This window comes from Syngnathus scovelli, chromosome 13 (genome assembly GCF_024217435.2).
Source record: "Syngnathus scovelli strain Florida chromosome 13, RoL_Ssco_1.2, whole genome shotgun sequence".
Taxonomy (NCBI): Eukaryota; Metazoa; Chordata; class Actinopteri; order Syngnathiformes; family Syngnathidae; genus Syngnathus; species Syngnathus scovelli.
This window is the reverse complement of record NC_090859.1, coordinates 12,074,167-12,093,573: the sequence shown is the minus strand read 5'-3', so window position 1 is coordinate 12,093,573 and position 19,407 is coordinate 12,074,167. Positions and strand designations below refer to the sequence as shown.

Below are 19,407 nucleotides of genomic sequence, written 5' to 3'. Positions count from 1 at the left end.
GATTTTGACAAAACCAAACACGGTCTTTTCGCTTTCTCACCGCAATTTCACCGTTCGCCCAATTAACAACCTCATTATTTATCGTTTTTCCAAAGTCGTAGTGCGCCACGGCTGAAAGATCAAAAGCCTGGGTTTTTCCAAACGCTGGGCCTCCTAATGCATTTGTTCCGTAACATCATGCACGGGAAGTGGACCACATAATCCCACTTCTTGCCCTTGGAGCAGGGCGAGAAAATGGAACAGCATGAAATGCTAATCAAATTTAAGAAAAGCAATTCTAAAGTCTGAAAGCCTTATCCCACCCCATCCCCTTGACTCGGGATGTGTGAGGTGTTATCAGCACCGCGGGGGGAACCGAGGGACCCTTTGCCCCGGCGCGGTGTTCGGTGAGGGGAAGACAGAAGTCTTCAGGGGTGGAAGAACACCCACACACAATGGACGCAAGCGGAAAGTAAAACAGGTCAAGACTCCAGCGTTCCGATAAGGCGGGAGGGATTCATGAATTAAAGAGTGGTGGAGGAAATATGACATTTTGCTTTTCCATTTTGTCTATCGGGACCAGTCGCACGGCGGGCCCAATCTCCGAGAGAGAGAACCGATAATAGACCGCCAGAGACGAGATTCATTCAAGTAATTCTTCTCTTTTTTGAGATTGGCACTCGGAAAATTTAAAACCACCTTTTGGGAAATGTGAGCAACAAGAGAATGACATTATCATAACGGATCGTTTATATCGAAATACCTATTGTGTTGAAAGAGAAGTTCTTTTTTTTACACCTGTGAATAAAAATTGCTTTTGGAGCAATTAATCTAACATGCCAGATGGGTTGCTTCGGAAATGTTTTTGTTTTGCATACCCGTTGAGAGCTGACGGAATAAATTTAAAAAGACCTTTGAGACTTGAAAGGTGATTGGTTGATTTGTTTTTGTTGGGAAATTCAATTCAAAATCGCTCGACTAAATTTAGATTCAGTTTCGACAGATTATCCACTTTCGTTGTCACAAACGTTCTCTGCCGTTGACGAGAATAGACGTCAAAATATAACTTTGATAACTGGCTGTGAATGAGTTAAACTTTGAGGATTCTTCTCACCCCCTTCCAAAATGATTTGGGTGATTAATCGTTAAGTGTTGATGTCAAGGGAAGGCACGGATGCAATATGCCCGTTTGTTCTAATGACGGTTGCTACTGAGAGCTGCACTGGGCCAGCGAGGTGATTAATGACTCTTTTTTCTTCTTCTTCTTCTGTCACTTTGCAGGCATCGAGTGGAACGGATGTTCCCGAACCGAAATTTGGTCATTCTTTTGCAAGAGGGTGTAAAATCTATATTCACACCTGATGTATAGATGCGGATGAGCTATTGCACTTTTTCATCGCCGAGGTTCCTGCATATTTATTAGAGTAAAAGGGCAAGTGGTTTTGTTCCAAGCTAACCTTTAACTATGTGTCAATGATGCCACGTTGGTTCTGGCCCATGTAATGAACGCTGCACACCAAGTGGGGAAAGATGAAAATTATGAAAGACCGTCTTCACCGTGGGGTTAGCTCAAACCGCTATTCCTGAGTTCGTTTTTTTTTTTATCAGAAGCCACCAGAGAAATATACATGAAGCGGTGATTTCTCACTTTGAAAAAGGTTGTGATGTCCTCCGTGGGGTGTTTTTGGTAGGCAAACAAAATCAAGGGGGAGCCCGCGGGGGGGCTTTAGCTGGGTAAATAGCCTGTCTAATGCAGTTCTAATCTGCAGAGGCAATCTGGGGAGAGGTGCCGCTAGGCTCTGTCAGTCGGGATGATGAGACAGCGGTGACGACGTGGCAGTTATTATTAGTGCTATCATTGATCAGAGGGCCGCTGAGTTTTAGAAGAATGATGGAGCCTTGTGGCTGAGGCCTAGCTCTGACGTGGAGGCCACTCTTTTCAAATGAAACTTATTCATCCATCCATCCATGCATCCATCTATCTGACCTCCATCCATCCATCGACCCCCCAACTATCCAACTATCCATCCATTGACCCCCCAACTATCCATCCATCCATCCATCCATCCCCCAACTATCCATCCATCCATCCATTGACCCCCAACTATCCATCCATTCATCCATTGACCCCCATCCATCCATCCATCCATCCATCCATCCATCCATCCATCCATCCATCCATCCATCCATCCATCCATCCATCTATCCAACTATCTATCGACCCCCCAACTATCCACCCATCCATCCATCGACCCCCCAACTATCCATCTATCCATCCATCAACCCCATCCATCCATCCATCCATCCATCCATCCATCCATCCATCCATCCATCCATCCATCCATCCATCCATCCATCCACCCCTAACTATCCAACTATCCATCGACCCCCCAACTATCCACCCATCCATCGACCCCCCCATCCATCCATCCATCCATCCATCCATCCATCCATCCATCCATCCATCCATCCATCCATCCATCCATCCATCCATCCATCCATCCATCCACCCCCAACTATCGAACTATCTATCGACCCCCCAACTATCCACCCATCCATCCATCGACCCCCCAACTATCCATCTATCCATCCATCAACCCCATCCATCCATCCGTCCGTCCGTCCATCCATCCATCCATCCATCCATCCATCCATCCATCCATCCATCCATAACTATCCAACTATCCATCGACCCCCCAACTATCCACCCATCCATCCATCGACCCCCCCATCCATCCATCCATCCATCCATCCATCCATCCATCCATCCATCCATCCATCCATCCATCCATCCATCCATCCATCCACCCCCCCCCCCCCCAAAAAAAAACTCTTCATAAAACAGCTACGGCACCATAGCCGCATAATAAACGGTGTCTCGAGGACACTGCTATGCATAAAGCTGCCAATTTGAACTAATTATGTTTCATCAAAATACCCATTATTGCTTTGTGCCTCTTGAATTAAACAAGCAGGTAGATTTGTTACACAAGACGGCCTAATAAGTGCTTTCAGTAAGCATAACTTGATTAAATCTCGCATTTGTGATTCGCCGTCAACCTGCCGCAGGAGTCTTTTTCACCTTTCTCTTCTGTTCACCAGCTCCTCGTAATTAATGAGAATCGTAATTGCTGTGAATCCGGCGTGGCCAAATGAATCACAAAACGCACTCGTGCGAAATTGTGTCATTGGCTAACTGTGTTTGTGTCATGAATGCGGCTCATGAATGCAAAAACGTTTTCAGTACAAGATTGTCGTTTGGAGAGCTGTTTTGGGAAAATAACATTATAAAAAAAAAAAAAAGAGAGAGAATGCGCCTGACTCACAATCTCTTCTAATGCAAATATAACAAAATCTTACCCAAAAGTAACATTCTGATTTTCCATATCGAGCATGACTGTATCAAAGTGATTTACATGTTTGTATCTGATGAGAGCCTAGCCAAAAAAAAAAAAAAGAAGCTGTTTATGCAGGTAAATCCCTGAGATTGTATTGGTTGAAAAAGAGTGAGCTCCTGGCAAATGTGATTAGTGGAAGGCTTTCATCTGCTTCGTAAACCACTCCAGACGTTAATGTGCAACAGGGCTCCTCTTTCTTTACGCCGCTGCTGCAGTGCGCTCTACTGTTGCCGACTCATTATGAAACATGCTGCTTCTGCACTTCAACCCTTTTCTAATGTCCTCCACCACAGAAAGGTGTCTAGTTCTTCAACAATACAAAGTTACCATTCAAACTAATTTTAAAAAAAGATAGAAAATTATTTTTATGCCTCTAATAGAATTATTATATCTTAGCTAGTCACGGCTAGCTAAAATTAGCCAATCAGAGACATCGAGGGATCAATCATTTGTCCACGTGGCGACTTATAGTGATCGTCACTATTGGGTTATTGAATTGATCGTACATTCCCCAAAACATAACATTAAGCCGGTAATCAATAATTGCAAAGAGCGCACGCATCAAGTATCTAAAATGTTACGTGAAACGATCCACTCATGTTCAACCTTCAGCTCATAGCTCAGTCATAGTAATCAATAGAACAAAAGGTAGAATAGCGTTGACCTTTCAGCACCCGCTTAACAACAGCGGCAGAAATATTTCTATAACGGCGTTATCTAAATGAGGATCTAGGTTGATAATATTTTTCCACTAATTTGATGCTACCTGGAATTAAGCTCCATGCAATTAAAATCATGTAATATTGTCGGACTTTGTAGTACGTGATCATATCGGAGTCGGTGATATGATCCGGTGAAGATATATCAAATTTGTGCGTTAGTTCATATGTTTCAATCAAATTCATTCCCTCCTTTGTGGGTTAAATTGATTTCATTAAGAAGCAATGAGCATATGGCACTGTTGATGTTTTTTTAGTAGCAGTGGCCAATCGAGCAGTCTTCGAAGGTACCGTATTTTCCGCACTATAAGGCGCAACTAAAAACCTCCAATTTTCTCAAACGCCGACAGTGCGCCTTATAATCAGGTGCGCCTTATATATGGACCAATATTGAGCAACTACAGCAGGCGTGTCCAAAGTCCGGCCCGCGGGCCAAATGTATATATCTTATATATGGACAAAGTTTTAAAATGGGCCATTCGTTGAAGGTGCGCCTTATAATCCGCTGCGCCTTATAGTGCGGAAAATACGGTATCTGTGATTGGAAAATGCTGTATGCAAAAATTTCAAATCATATTAGATTTAAAAGTGTATTTCAATTTAGGATAACTGATGGTAAACTTTGAAGGTAGCACACAATCACACAGTTGCCAGTGAATCAGTGTTTGCCGCTGAATAGCAGAAGGGGCCTTGATCGGAGCCCTCACCCCGAAAGGTGAAAAGGTTGAGGGAGCATTGCAATGGGAGAGAGAGAGAGAGAGAGAGAGAGAGAGAAAATAAACAGGTTGCAGGTTACACATCATTTTCTCCACTGTGGGAAAGGTCTGCTAGAGACTGATAAATGTTAATTACTCCCTTCTGACATGAGCCAGAGAACGGAACCTGGCACCAAGAGGGCCCGATAACACAAAGCAAGCGATTACTGATGAGTATCTTTTGTTTTGCTCTTGTGACAATTTTCATGTGTGTATTAATATATATAAATGTATATATATTATATGGTTTCTGCTTATCGTAAGGCTTTTTATCAAAAAATACCAGACAGGTATAGAAAATAGTTTGTTTACGTCTTCCTGTCATTGGGACTGGTGCAGCAGTGACCTCTCTGTTTATTTACAACGTCGTTTTGTCTTCAGGCAAGTATTTTATGGGTCTGACATCTTAAAAAAAAAACAATTTTATTGTGAAAATGAGGAAAGAAAGGACGTACTTGCCGACCAGGATTCGTTTGTGCAGCAGGTTGTTTGTTTTTTTCATAAATCAGGATTATCCATCTATTTTTTAAACTGTCATTTGTGCATTTTGACTAACTAATAAGCTATCATGCTATTTTAGCATTAACTTTAGCTGTCTGAATGATAGCTAACTCATAGCTAGCGCTGTTCGTAGGTTTTTTATCAACTCGATTTCATGGTAATCCAATTTTTTATATGATTTTGAGCGCTTTTTATTTTTAGAAAAACGAATTTGCTAGCATGCTATTTTAGCAATATCCCACAGCTAACCTCTCGCTACCTGAATAGTAGCTAACTAATAGCTAGCAGTAGGATTTGTAAATCTATTGACGACATATTTATGAGTGAAAATGTACCATAATTTAAAAAAGTATATTTTCTTAACACTTTTGTTTAAATCAAACAACTCAAATGGCTTCCCAATGAACTTTCAACCCGTTCCTCTCCATCCTTTTAGAGCTTGGCTACGAGCTGCTCTCAATTGAACCCTTCCCCGATATGTGACCGGAATCACAAAGAATCCTCGCAGACATTGCAGCACGTCGAAACGAGTCCCCGGCTCGGTGTTATAACTGTGCCTTATGAATAAATTGCACTGTAGTCGTGATTAGCTTTGTCACAAGCTCAATCACAATATGTGTTTCCTTTCCAGCTGCTCTCATTTCTCAGTTCCTGCATGTTCGCGTTTGCTCCTTTGTGTGAACGAAATGTTATCTAAAAGGAACATCACACAGCGAGCAAAAATGTTTTCCACTCCAGCACTTTATTTCTATTTACATCATGATGCTGTTAGTACGCACCCACGCCGAATCACCTCATTTATTAAGCTGCACGATATTGTTTGCGATGCCCCTGCCGTTTGAAGGACACAGGACAATTTTGTTACGACAATTCATACGCGAGTTGACCTCTGGCGATGACGATTAATTCATAAATGGATTTGAGTATGACGGAAATGTGACGATTTTTGTTCAACTTTAATTGGTGTGAATGGAGTTTTTTTATGACCACAGGGTCAGGGTGGGGAAATTTTAATTTTTATTATTTTATTTTTTAATTTTCACTCCCACCTCGACCTCTAATGAGCTTTTTTGTTTCTAGTCAGGTGAACAACTCTTCAATGACTTCATTGTTATGCAAGTCGGTCACTTGCCAGACACATTTCGGAGCAAAGGACTCACATGTGACCACTCTGGATTATTGATGGCTCTCTGCTGGGTAAGTTCAACTGACAAAGTGTTTCAGCTATATAAGGTGAAATGTCTTCATATAAAAAAAAAAAAAAAAATCCTGTTTCGTACTATTCAACTTTAATGGCTTACCACGTTAATAACAGAGATTCCATGTAGGCTTTTAAGGTGTAATGCGGCTCAGTGTGACATAATGTCGATTAATGTGACGGGTTTACAATAGATGGCTTGTAAGGAGCACTATTTCCACTTACAGGTTTCGTGAAAGTAGTTTCCAAATTTAAAACAATATTAGTGTAAAAATATATTTCTCGGGCGCGACTGCTCCTGCAGGTTTTTGCTGAAATTAAAGTTAAAAAAAGGAGAACAGTTGAAATTTATTTTGGGGTTAATCAGAGACACTTCAATTAGTGACTCCCATTTAAAAGTATTGATTGATTAATCAGGAACACCACTATATCCCAGTGACTAGAGGGTGTGCACACTTTTGCAACCATAGTATTTCAGTTGTTTTGGTCACATTAAGGGTGGAAACAATTTAAATTTCTTTCCTGGCATTTATTTGAACAGGGGTGTGTAAACTTTTGTTGTCTGATTTTGCAAAACAACAACATTGGTCTGTTATTTCTTTTACAGTCCCGTAATTGGTTTTTCCACATTACGCAATACTTCTGCCATTTTGAGCAACCAGTCCGTCCAAACCCATCATCATAACCCTTCCAATCTAAAACGATCAATATTCTAAGACGTATACAGCGAATATGCTCATGATCGCTCGTGCAAAGGCGTGATTTTTTTCCCAATGCAACTAGAGCAATGTATGTCAGTATTTCAAAGCGCAACAGTCAGAATTCATATTTTACATCCACTCCTCCTCCGCTTGACTCAGCTTCCTCGAGTGACGTCCTCCGAGAGGGGAATTCTGAATCCGATACACATTTGATATTTCATTCCCCTTGTATTGAGCTGATATGTTGGGCGGATGAAGGGAGAGCCGTCTCCTCCATCGTCCGCTGGGTCACTGCGTTCCTTTGATAACCTTTAACCGCTGTTTAGCACAGCTATTGCCGGGCCGTCCGAGCTGCTGACTGTCCCGATAGTTGGAAGACCTTTTTATTGCATACTCAAAACACCCGAGGGCAGGATAAGCATTGCAAAATGGATGGATGGATGCACACTCTTTGGCTCGCTTCTGCATTGCGCAAGACAAGAAAATATGGTAGCCCTGAAGGGTCGAAATAGTTCCAAACAAGGTTCATTACTAGACCCGTGGAAGAGGCTGAAAGAAAGTTACTAAACCCTGACTTTCCCCAGGCACTGGCAAACAACACCGGAGTTACGATGTCAGTGTGTGTGTACGTCTTCCATGTCTGCTAGTCGGGACACCGTGAGGAATTTACGGCCTTGTGGAGGAAATAACACTTTGGGCCCCACTATTCCGATACTGCAGATGGAAAATAGGGTCGCTGCCGGTCATGGGTCCCTGCTTCACTGGCGGAGCTAGGATTTTTTTTTTTCCCTTTGGGGGGGGGCATGGGGGGCAAGGATATTTCAGTCAATCAAAATGTTTTTTTAGTTATTTTTCCAGTTTTCATTTCCGTTGGTATTTGAATATAAAATAGTATGGAACTCAAGTGATATGTCTTCGGAAATGTGAAAACACTGACAATAACAGGTACAACCAAAGGGCCACCTCTCTCTCTCGCTCTCTCTCTCTCTCTCTCTCTCTCTCTCTCTCTCTCTCTCTCTCTCTCTCTCTCTCTCTCTCTCTCTCTCTCTCTCTCTCTCTCTCAAAAGAAGCAAGCTGATGGAGTTTACAGTGCTGTCTCTGTCATGAGTCATTGGAGCAAACAGAGGACAGCTGCTTGCAGTCAGAGTTTCCCTCTAGGGGGCACTCTTGCTTCTTATCATCCCAACCATTGGCCCAACCAGTTGCAGCACACTCTCCCATAATGAGACTAATGATTCATCCAGTTATGGGAGTGTTATATATATATACATATCTTTTTTTCCCTGAGTCATTATCTTCTATTTAGACCAGAATGTGGTAAGTTATGATAATGTCTAAAATGATCAGAATTGTTCTGGATGGAAAATTGGCGTTAAATGAAGAATATTTTGCGTCTGGATTTAAACAAACAATTCTGTCTTCCAAATAATTGCCTCAAGGAATCAATGCAAATTACGCACAATTCATCTAAACGCATTTGAATTGTTAATTGTTACGTCAATGTTATTTTAAATGCAGAAATTAGAAAAAAAATGAAAAGGCAAATATTAATTCCGGTTTGATATTCAACGGCCCAATGACGTGACGCTGAGCTTTGCCAATCCGAGCCTGGAATGCGTTCAAGCCCTCACTTTGTGCACCCGCACTCTCCGATTCAGCACCACAGGGTGCAGGGAGGATCCAAAACCCACGGATCTGCTGCGCGTGAATTCGTTTGTTCCCCGCGTGGAAAGTTGACGGACTCTTTATTTCCCCTTTTCATTGTTTTACCACACTTGGAGCGAGCGGAGATGAGCGCTTTTTGGGCAATGCTTGCGGACTTTCTTTTCATGCAAACTTAGTGGATAAGGTTGACTGCAAGTGAGAAGATCCACGAGTCGACGCACACAATCAACAATATAAGGTACGTTAGGTGCGTTTTTACGCACAGCCATAAAACGACCAACGCTTTTTGGGATCATCTTCAATAAGCAACTACAATCAGTTCATTAAATAATACAGCACGTGATAAAAACGGGATTTTCTGAGTGCATGTGTTTTTTTTTTCTTTCCACTTCAGGTGGCTGGGGACGCAGAATGGCACTTCCATCCTCTTATGTGACATGGCACAGCGAGTAGATCTGCTCACTTAACAAATGGAGACCGGCACCGGGAGAGGATAAATAGCGTGCCAAGTAGTGAGGCTTTGGTGCTTTTGGGAGCGATCCTGCGGCTCTTCCCGAATAAAAGACGAGCGCAAGCCAAAAAGAGATGGAGCTGCTTCGGTGCGTGGGACTCGCAGCACTTTTGTGCACAGGTAAGAAAAGCTGCACCACACACTTGCGTGCATGCACAACACTTGGTGTCATAAATCAATGCGCAAAGACGAAACGTGAAACAGATTGCTCCATAATAAGGAATAGTGCTTGTGATTTAACTTTTATAGGGTCGTTTGGGTTGGTAGGGAAACAATGATGAAATGCAAATGATTCCCTTTCCGCCAAGCGGACATAGATAATTTATGAGGCTCGTAATTAGCTGTAAGCTGTTGTGGCAGAATACAAAATGACTTGTAATATTAACATGAATACGTTGTGACAGTTGCCTGGAGTGTGTGTGTGTGTTTGTGTATATGTGTGTGTGTGTGAGAGAGAGTGAGAAATGCAGGGTGCTGCAGTTCAGCAGGCTGAAATCTAAACCATATAAAGAAATAAAACACATTTGAGTTGCATTGTGCACCTTTTTGTTTTTCATTTTTGAGGTGACTTGATGGTTTTAACATATGTGAAAATATATATTTTTAAAAAGGCTGTCAAGGCATTTTTAAGGAAAAGCACAACAAGATTGGCGTGTACACGCAGTTTTTCAAAGTATGAGACATTATAATGGCATTTTTTTAATGCCATTTATCTTCTGTTATTGTCCCTAAAATGCAAATTGAGAAATTGCATTGAAATATTTGTGGGTAGAACTGAACTTGAGGTTGCCATGTCGTGTCTTGTGCACACCCAAGACGCTGAAGTGAATAGACAGTTTATTGGCTCACTAAAACACATTTACAGACTTCAGCTGTCTGCTAGCCTGATGACACAGTTCCCGGAAGCCTCCAGCCCTGGCCAACAACTAATCCAGCACACTTCAGAATCCAGTTATAGGGCTAATATTTTGTGCCAGCCATGTCTCCAAAATGAAGAGACTTGTTGAGGGCTGAATGTGAAACAGATCCAGAATCATTTCAAGTAAGACCCCCAAAACAGCCCCTGTTAAAAAAAAAAAAACTCCGCAATATGCATTCCAGACCACTAGTTGGCGACGGTGTCCGTAAAGAGCCACGACATCATCCCTCTTATTTTTCAAGTGTTATAGGTTAATCGAGTCTCGAAAAAGGGATTTTTTTTTTTTTTATCCAATATTCTGATTCTACATTCATATGCCAAGCTGTATATTTTTTCTCCCTGATGTGTGTACCCCTGACAGGCAAATTGTGAGGAGGTTACTTTCAGGCATGCTGTCACACAAGCCATCAAATTATTGTTGCCATAAAGATGACTTACCACCCTGTCAGCTGTCATATCTGCAGGTGTATGAAAGTCGAGTGACTGGCCACTTCCTCCATGTTGAACACAAAAAGGTCCTAGGGGACTTTTCAGCAAAGCAGAAATTGACGGATAGATTATTAATACGATTTCTAAAAGATTTCCGGTTATTGATTTTTGATTTTTTTTTCCCACACGCAAAGATACATATAGAATAAATGAAACATGATGTGTGCAGTCAAACGACCAGATGGTGGTAAAAGTGTTTTCCGAATGCTGCATAGTTTTAATTACTTGTTATCATCCAAATTAGGACTACAATGGCTGCGATTTAACGATGTGCCTCTTGGTGTTGTGTAAACAATCAATGGTGCGAAAAACAATGCTGATGCGCTCAAATCTGAAAATCAGTGCCTTCCGCATCAAATAAGTCCCGTATATCATTAGATAGCATCAAATATGGTGAAAGTTAATCAATTAGATCGAGGGTAGTGCTGGACTACTACCAGTAGGTGGCGCTGTACTTATTTCTTTTCAGTACAATAAAGAGGAAACTAAAATGTTAGCCTCAACCTTTACATATTTCATTAACCCTCATTTAAAGGAGGAAAAATTATCAAATAAAATATAATAAAATATATATTAGTAAGTCTAAAAGTGTAAAATAAGATATCTTTTTTTAACAGGGGTTGACATTATGACACATTTACACTCAAGTGTCACTTTCCTTCACCTCCATCATTGAAAATAAATGCCTCGTCCACTTTCGTCTTAATTTAAAACAGACAAGATGAGACAAAAACAATCCCCGGCAAAATCGACCCAGTGAGGGTATTCAGGCAACACCTGACTAGTTTTCTCCGGTGCGATAACAGGGGGCCATTTATGTTTGATGGGTCGTTCTTGAATTAAAAGGCTTTAATGAGCCCCAATTAACACATTTCCAATGAGCCCCCAGTCAAATCATCCTTGCATAATGGAGCTCGCCGCGCTTTCTTTTATTGCATCGTACATTAAGGATTTTGTCTCTTCAGCTTTGTTTCTTACTAATGCGCTTTGGTTGGATTCACACTGCCACGTCACACACCGCCCTGCCCTTCTTTCCTCGGAATCTTCCCGAATTAGAAGTTCGTTTATTTGATTTTCAGTCGGAGTTATTAAGCAGACATTTTTTTTTTTTCAAGTGGATTTTTGTGGATTATGCTTATTCCGGGCTGCTTCGCATCAGCGGGAGACTGACGAAAGAGGTGGAAAGCCCGAGATTTAAAACAGATGATCTTATGGCAACATTACAACTGTGAAATATAAACTCTGGAGGTTAAAGTCTTGAGGGATATTACTTGACAACTCTTCAACTTGAAGGAGGGCGTTTGCTAATATAGCTGAAGCTTGAAACGTAAGATGGTTTTCTGAAATATTCTTGCATGGGGCAAAAAGCAATGACAAAAAAAGATGGCTGCTTAAAGGGAAGATTGAGATTGCATGTCTGACTTTAACAAAAAAATAGCAACGCTAAATTAGCATTAGCACTTGGGCTGGTTGAACCGGTAGTATGCAGATGTCAACTGTGGGTTTTGAGTTGTAATATCACCATTCACCACTAGAGGGCAAACAGTATGGGGTTATACAAAAGTGTGTACACGTTTTTTAACCATACTTAAAATTCAAAAACATTTGGTTAGAAAGTACTGTGGGTTTTGAGTTGTAATATCACCATTCACCACTAGAGGGCAAACAACAGTATGGGGTTATACAAAAGTGTTTTTGACCATACTTAAAATTTTAAATCATTTGGTTAGAAAGTGCCATTCTCTCTTAGACTTATGGACAATTTTGAGTACAGGAAACCCCGAGCATCTCAAATAACCATATTAAACACAGCTTCCCAATTTGATGTCTTATTTCCAGTGAATACATTTATCACCGTCGCCAGTAGCAGCACAGCGTGGTAACCGAGAAACTTTTCTCTGGCAATTTCCAAACTCCCGTCCGAGTGCGGTACCATGCAGTGATGGATGAAGGCTGGCCTGGCCTATGTGCAGCAGTGTATCGTACAGCAGGCTCCAGGGAGCGGTGTGAGCAAACACTGCACCACTGAGCCATATGTCATATCGGATGGCTCGTAACACAGAGGCAGTACTCGAAACAAAAAAACTCAATGTGCATTAGGAACGTGTTGACATTCATTTGTAGCACGCCTGCTAATGTCAAGAAAAAAAAAAGCCCATTTGTGGGATTATGAATGGATTTAATATACTGTACAAGTAAAACGTCTGTCAAAAATATTTTATTCTATATTTTGATATATTATGACATTATGAAATCAGATGCGTTACTACGTAAATAATATTCTGGGCACATTTCGGGGTTACCGTAATTTCCGGACTATAAACCGCGACTTTTTTCCAAACTTTTAATGCGTTTTATTCAGAAGATTACTTTGAACCCTGAGGCTTAAATGGCGGCGCGGCGTATTTATGGATTTTTACGGCTTTCTGTGTACTGTCTTTCTTTGTAAAAAACTCGTGTGCACGTGCGGCTTATAGTCCGGTGCGGTTTATGTAAGAAAAAAACTAAAATATCCCTGAATTTTAGCTGGTGCGGCTTATAGTCCGGAAATTACGGTATATGGCGTTGCAGTTGAATACTTTTAAAATTGCCTTTATATTTTTTCCCACGTAGTCTCCTGCAATGATCTTAAAGTTGTGAATGAATATTGTATTTGGAGGGGGTTGTTAAATCATATACTAATCATGTTTTCCGTGAGAACATTTTGTTTTCTAAACGGCCCAGTGTGTGGATTGACCCAGAAAAGTACGAAAAAAGTAGAACAGTAAGACATCATTGTAGTGATTTAAGTAGAATTAGCTCCTCTGCATCACATGATGATATTCTTTGGAATTATTTTGTGTTCCAAAGCCACTATTTTCCGAGTATCTCGAAAGGGCTTTAATTAGCGATGCACATTAGCTGATTACAGCAGTTGACAGGGCTAGTCATTTTATTGAGGCTCATCATAACGGCTAGAATAACTCGTTTTATTATTTTTATTCATGCTCCGTTCGGTGTCCTGGAGCGCTTATAAAAACGACTATAAATAATACATATTGTTATTGTGCCGCCCCCCCCATGTGATTATGACCGTAGACAATGACAACATTAAAATAACTTTTCAGAAGTTCCTTTAAAAGCAATGCTGCATTTATTAATATTCAAGTTCCGGTCAAAATTCTGGTGTTCTTGGAAAACATATTTACAGGCACGTGGACTTATAAATAAACATGTCTATATACAAACTGTGTCATCGCTAGAATATTATTATTAATATTATTATATTATATCATGTATAGATTATATATATATATTAATATTAAATTAATGTAAACAAAATATTAATATTAATAGAATAGCCAACACATGATAATATCAACACCAAATATTTCTTAAAAAATATTAAATATATTAAAACAATTAATGTTAATAGAATAGCCAACACATGATAATATCAACACCAAATATTTCTTAAAAAATATTAAATATATTAAAACAATTAATATTAATAGAATAACCGACACGTGTCAATATTAAATATTTTGGTTGGTGTTTTACGACCTGATGTACCTCGATAATGCCTCAGATAATGCGGCACGTACCGGCTTCCAATTGTAAACAGTTCTGAGACGAACACGCAGACTCCCGTCTCTGCGGGCAAACATCTTCACAGGCCTCCAACTGGGAAAAGATCACATATCAGCGAGGGGGGTCTGCAGACTATTAGCATAACTAACGTAAGACTCACAAGCTCGCCACACACCCTGCAAATCAAACCGAAATTCAAATGAAGCTACGCAATCACGTGAAAGAAAGGAATTGAACGCCATCCTTTTCCCAACACGCTTCACGTCGTTTTTCACGTCCCTCGGTCGGCTTGACATCACTTTGAGGGAACGTACAACATTATTTGGAGGTTTGCTTGTGTGAGTAAATGTCCTATCTTGCAAAGAAGACTCAAATATAGTAGGGGTAGGAGACTTCTGCCACTTTTATGAGCAAGAAGCTATTGCCTTACGCTGTTTGGTCCACCAGGAGAACATGATTGATTCCATCAACAATAGTCCCGTTGGGCTGTGCTGTCATAAAGTCTGTTCATGCGGCCGCCAAGCTCCGCAGCCATAACAACTTTTTAGTTCATCTGTCATACGTCCACGTTCTGCTAGCTCATCAAATTTCGTCTCTTGATTTATATTTTATACTAGAGAAAATAATAGGAATGGGAATAGTCCATTCAGGGTCAAATGTAAAACTATAAAAACCTGTTCAGGGACTTTTTGAAGTTAGAGTTTACATTATAAACGTTCATATAAGTGTAAAAAAATATTGCGTTGAAGAGATAATTACCGACGATTATTTTTGATGATCAATGAATGAATGATCAATGAATGATTCAAAATTATTTTGTTTTATTATTGTTGGCTTTGCTTTACTGCTTTTCAGTTCTATTATCATCAAATATTTTCTTTTTGGCCTCAGTCTGGGACTACCGGTTTCCCGCTTCAGAATCGTATCACGAGTCTGCGTAAACCACGAACGATCTGAACGATCTACTGATAAACAACGGAATACCGGGGAATGACGATATTTTTTTTTTGGGGGGGGGGGGGGGGAGACTCAGCAGAAGAAGAAAACAGACTGCTGCACCAAAGTGGAGACTCGAATATTTTGCTGCAGTGTCTACATGGAAGACGGTCATTTCTACCCAATACCAAAAAATACTACGTTCTCAAAATGGAACCGAATAGTTTGGTTGAAAACATAATAATGCCAAACAACGGTGACTGTGTACTGATTGCGCAACCGATCCTTTCAAGGTTCCACCACGTTAGTCCTATTCTGATTTTGTTTATTCAAATCAATCCAAGCGTCAACCCAGGTTTATCTCAAACGGCCTAGCGAAGCATCGGTGGGTGGTTCAATATGAAGTCTGTCTTGAGTTTGAGCTGATTGCTTAAATGGAAATGTCATTAAAACTAGCCGGGGGCTAACTGAAAGAGAGGCGTCTGTCATATCAGCTTAACTGGTAGCAGACTGGAGTCATACGGGAACAGATGTTTGCAAACATATACACTCTCCGAAGCTCTCAAGCAGAGCGTCTTCAATTAAGCCAACAAATCCCGTTGCCAGGAATCATCTTTTTACATTTGTCTTCTTCACGTTGATGTTTCAATTACATTTTTGGAATGTGATCAGTTCTGATTTTGTAGCCTGTCAAATTATTTGACTCACATGGATATCCTTTCTAAAAACAAAAATAATTACGGAAAATGTTTGTTTGAATTTCTTTGTTGCATTTGTCGAGCTCATCCATTATAGCTCACCAGTCAGATTAACAAATTGGTTCCAGGATGGATTAATAAAGGGAGCTGTAACTTCAAAATTGCGGGTTTGACATCCTGAATAGCTTTAGTTGAGGGTCTGTGTAGAAAATTGCCAATTCACTTTGTCAACACCCTCTCCCTGTAATGATTCCCGCCACACTGGGATTGGGGAAGATTATAATCATCTACTCCATCATTTTAGACTTGATGGACACTTCACATTCAAAATCTGTGGGGAAGGGGGCTCTCGTAGGATGCAATTGCCTCGCCAATTGCAGCCGAGAGAGGTAAACATCACGATAAATAGAGACACAAGCTTGTTATGCGGGTGGCACTGCGGGCAAGTCGAGTGAATTTGCCTTTGCGGGGAAAAAAAATCGTGCTAATGGCTAATTGTCAAAATAATTGTTTCGGTTTAAATAAATCCAGAGTTGCGTATAGTTGAGCTGTGAACAATACCGCCGCTCCCCGTAAACTTGAACATATGCATGAAGGAGTCGGTGGGTCGTCTACACATTCATATCGTTATTGCGGTGTAGTCGATTGCTTTCCAGCCGCGGTGCAGGTGTGTGTGTGTGTGTTTCTTCAGCAGGGTGATGCATTGGGCATTAGAAGCAGACGCAGATATTGATCCATCCCATGGGCTTGAGGCCAGACATGAGGTGAAAATTGTGAGAAGCCTTGAAAATGGCAATTTGACAATTTCTAGTTAGAATTAAGTGCGCCGATGGCCAGTTGGCTAGGCCTTATTAGGTCCCCAAATTGCAATCTGCGAAGCCGAGGAACAGATGTCATCAACGAATGAGGAAAAATCATGTCGGCGATTCTGCCGATGAGATAAACGTGTGGGTGTTTGTGGTACTGGATGTGAAAAAGAAGTCGTATGTAGAATTCGAAGGACGTTCCACTTAATGATGTCCTTCAGCTCATTGGTTTAATTTTATCATTCCAAAATCCACAACAAGATGTTGGCCTCGAAGCGGCTGACCCATCATGCTTTGTGCCCTTTATCCACAATAGAATCCTTTATCTACATTTCCACTTTGTCCATTCCATCCTCTGTCCTGCCGCCCTCAAAGCCATTACTTTGAATCTTCAGTTATCTGTGGCCTTTCTTCCCTTTTCCAATTTAATTACCAGGCCGGCGAACATTCATTCTCACCGGGATCAATCCAAATGGAAAAGGAATGGCCAATCTGCCTCCTGCTCAGACTGCTCGCATGGTTCGGAATAAGCGGCAAACCCGAGAAGGCAAAGCGTGTCACGCCGCGCCTTCCCTTCCCTTCCCTTCCCGTCCCGTTCCCCGGCTACTCAGCTACACTCATGTCCGCTCCAATTTTCAAGTCTTTTGCCAAATCTGGAAGCGGCTCAATCATTTTGTAAACATCTGATTGAAAGACTTTGGCAAAGGGTTTGATCAGATTATCTTAAATATCTGATCATTTGTATGCCAGACATTAATCCATGCTAAGAACTTGGAAATGTTCCAAAGGGACCATTGGTCCAAATATTTTTCTTGAGTCCTTATCTAGTATATTGAAATATCAGTGGTGACGTTTAAAGAACTGTGGAAGAACCTTGACTTCACCCGTTGTGTGATGTCACACCACAATGTAACATATCGATTAATGGGCATCGGCATAGGAAATGATTCGTCAAGAATTCGGAATTTACTAAAGGCGTCATGAAGCGCAGTTCTCCAATTACATTTTCGGATTTGACGGTTAACGACGTAACTTCGGTCCACTCAGATCTCCAACTACGAAATACTCAATGCATTCGCTTTCTCTGGCTCTCCTTTCATCATACGCCAAATTCCGTGGCCATGCCAAGAATGTTCGTAAACTGAAAATGCCAGGTCAACTTTCGGTGTACTTGTACCGTCGTCCTTCTTATTTGTCTTTCACCCCCCCCGATGACCAATTCACCACCACTTTAAGCATGTCCAGGGTAAAATCTGGGCCCAGTGCCTCTGTAAAAAAAGATAAATTACTTCTTAAAAGGTTTGTTCTAGGGGTGGGGAGCCAAGTGTATCCAAAGCCGAAGGATTTAAACAGACATGAAATCCGTTTGGTTTCACTGTGGACTTGAAGATGAGTGAGTGAACACTGGCGAGGGCTCACGGTAACAGTCGGTGGCCTCGTGGGACGTTGGGATTTTCTCCAGAGTTTGTGACTACATGTGCTTCCCGATTCGGGCAAGCACGGGGAGACACATGCCACTTTAATTTAAGCTAACGGATGAGCTAGCCCCCGCCTTGTGTCTTTACCCTCACAGTGTGGGGTGTGACTTTCATCAGCACATTCATTTTCTTATCCTTTCAGTTCTGGTCCCCATGTGAGTCGGCTTCCCCGGAGATCGTCCGCTTGGTATTGATTTTGAATTTTAATGAGACAATAGATGATATCTCTATCGGATATGATCGTATAAAATGTTCCTGATCACAATCAAAATGATTTACAATTCTCCTCTATATATTTTATATCTGTTTTTTTTTTTTTTTATCTTTGGTGGGTTGGATCCTCATAAACGGCCTTGTACCTTTTAATCTAGAAAGCTAATTACGACAATTCCCATTCTGGTATTGTACATTGCTGAGATGCTTTCATATGTAGATGCAATTAAATTATGCTCGAGTGAGCTCATTAGATTTACATTTAGATGTTTTTGTGCTCTGCCCCTCCTGGACCCTCCTAACGGGTTTTCTGCCGCAATCACGGGATTATGATGACCCGACGTATTCTCCGAAAATCCTCATCAAACCTCCGACTGGCATCGATCGTGCTGCTTTGCATTCATAGTCACGATGCTGTAGTATATTAAACCTTTCAGTTTTTTTTTTTTAATGGGTCAAGCTAGTCAGATATCATTGGCCCCAATTTGTAATGTCAGTTTTGACCTTATTTTACTTTTTGGGCCCTTGGGGGTCTTGAGTTAATACTGTTGGAGGCTAATGCTAGCGGTACCAAGTTGATCCTCAAGCGGTATCAAATAGATACTGTGGATTTCAAGTTGGAAAGCCTCTAAAAATGTTGTTTGCAGTTTAACGCCTACATAAAGAAAGCAAAATCCATTATTTATCTCGGGGATTTGAGTTGAGCTCTCAGTGGCTAAACCTGCACCGAGTTTGAAAGAAAGCAGTGAATCTAATCGAGGAGAGAACTGGAAAAAAATAAGACACCGAGACGTCACTCATCCGTCGCCATATCCTGATGTGGAGTTTCATTCGCGCTGAACGTTATTATGAAATAAGTCGTCAACTGTCA

At 41.1% G+C, this 19,407-nt stretch overlaps 1 protein-coding gene across 7 annotated transcripts in view; it reads left to right on the top strand.

The window, feature by feature from the left end:
* Positions 1–19,407, top strand: part of si:dkey-112m2.1 (transmembrane protein 132C) — an 85,694-nt gene that overhangs the window by 6,455 nt on the left and 59,832 nt on the right. For 4 of the 7 annotated variants that reach the window (XM_049738934.1, XM_049738928.1, XM_049738932.1 and 1 more), the window contains 3 exons: positions 6,433–6,549; positions 8,319–9,154; positions 9,311–9,547. Coding sequence is in view for 6 of the 7 variants with exons in the window: in XM_049738928.1 (XP_049594885.1) it covers positions 9,502–9,547 (46 nt within the window). In the remaining variant the exon portion in view is untranslated. The remainder of the gene's footprint in view (positions 1–6,432; positions 6,550–8,318; positions 9,155–9,310; positions 9,548–19,407) is intronic. The other 3 variants (XM_049738930.1, XM_049738933.1, XM_049738929.1) reach the window with 2 other exon arrangements.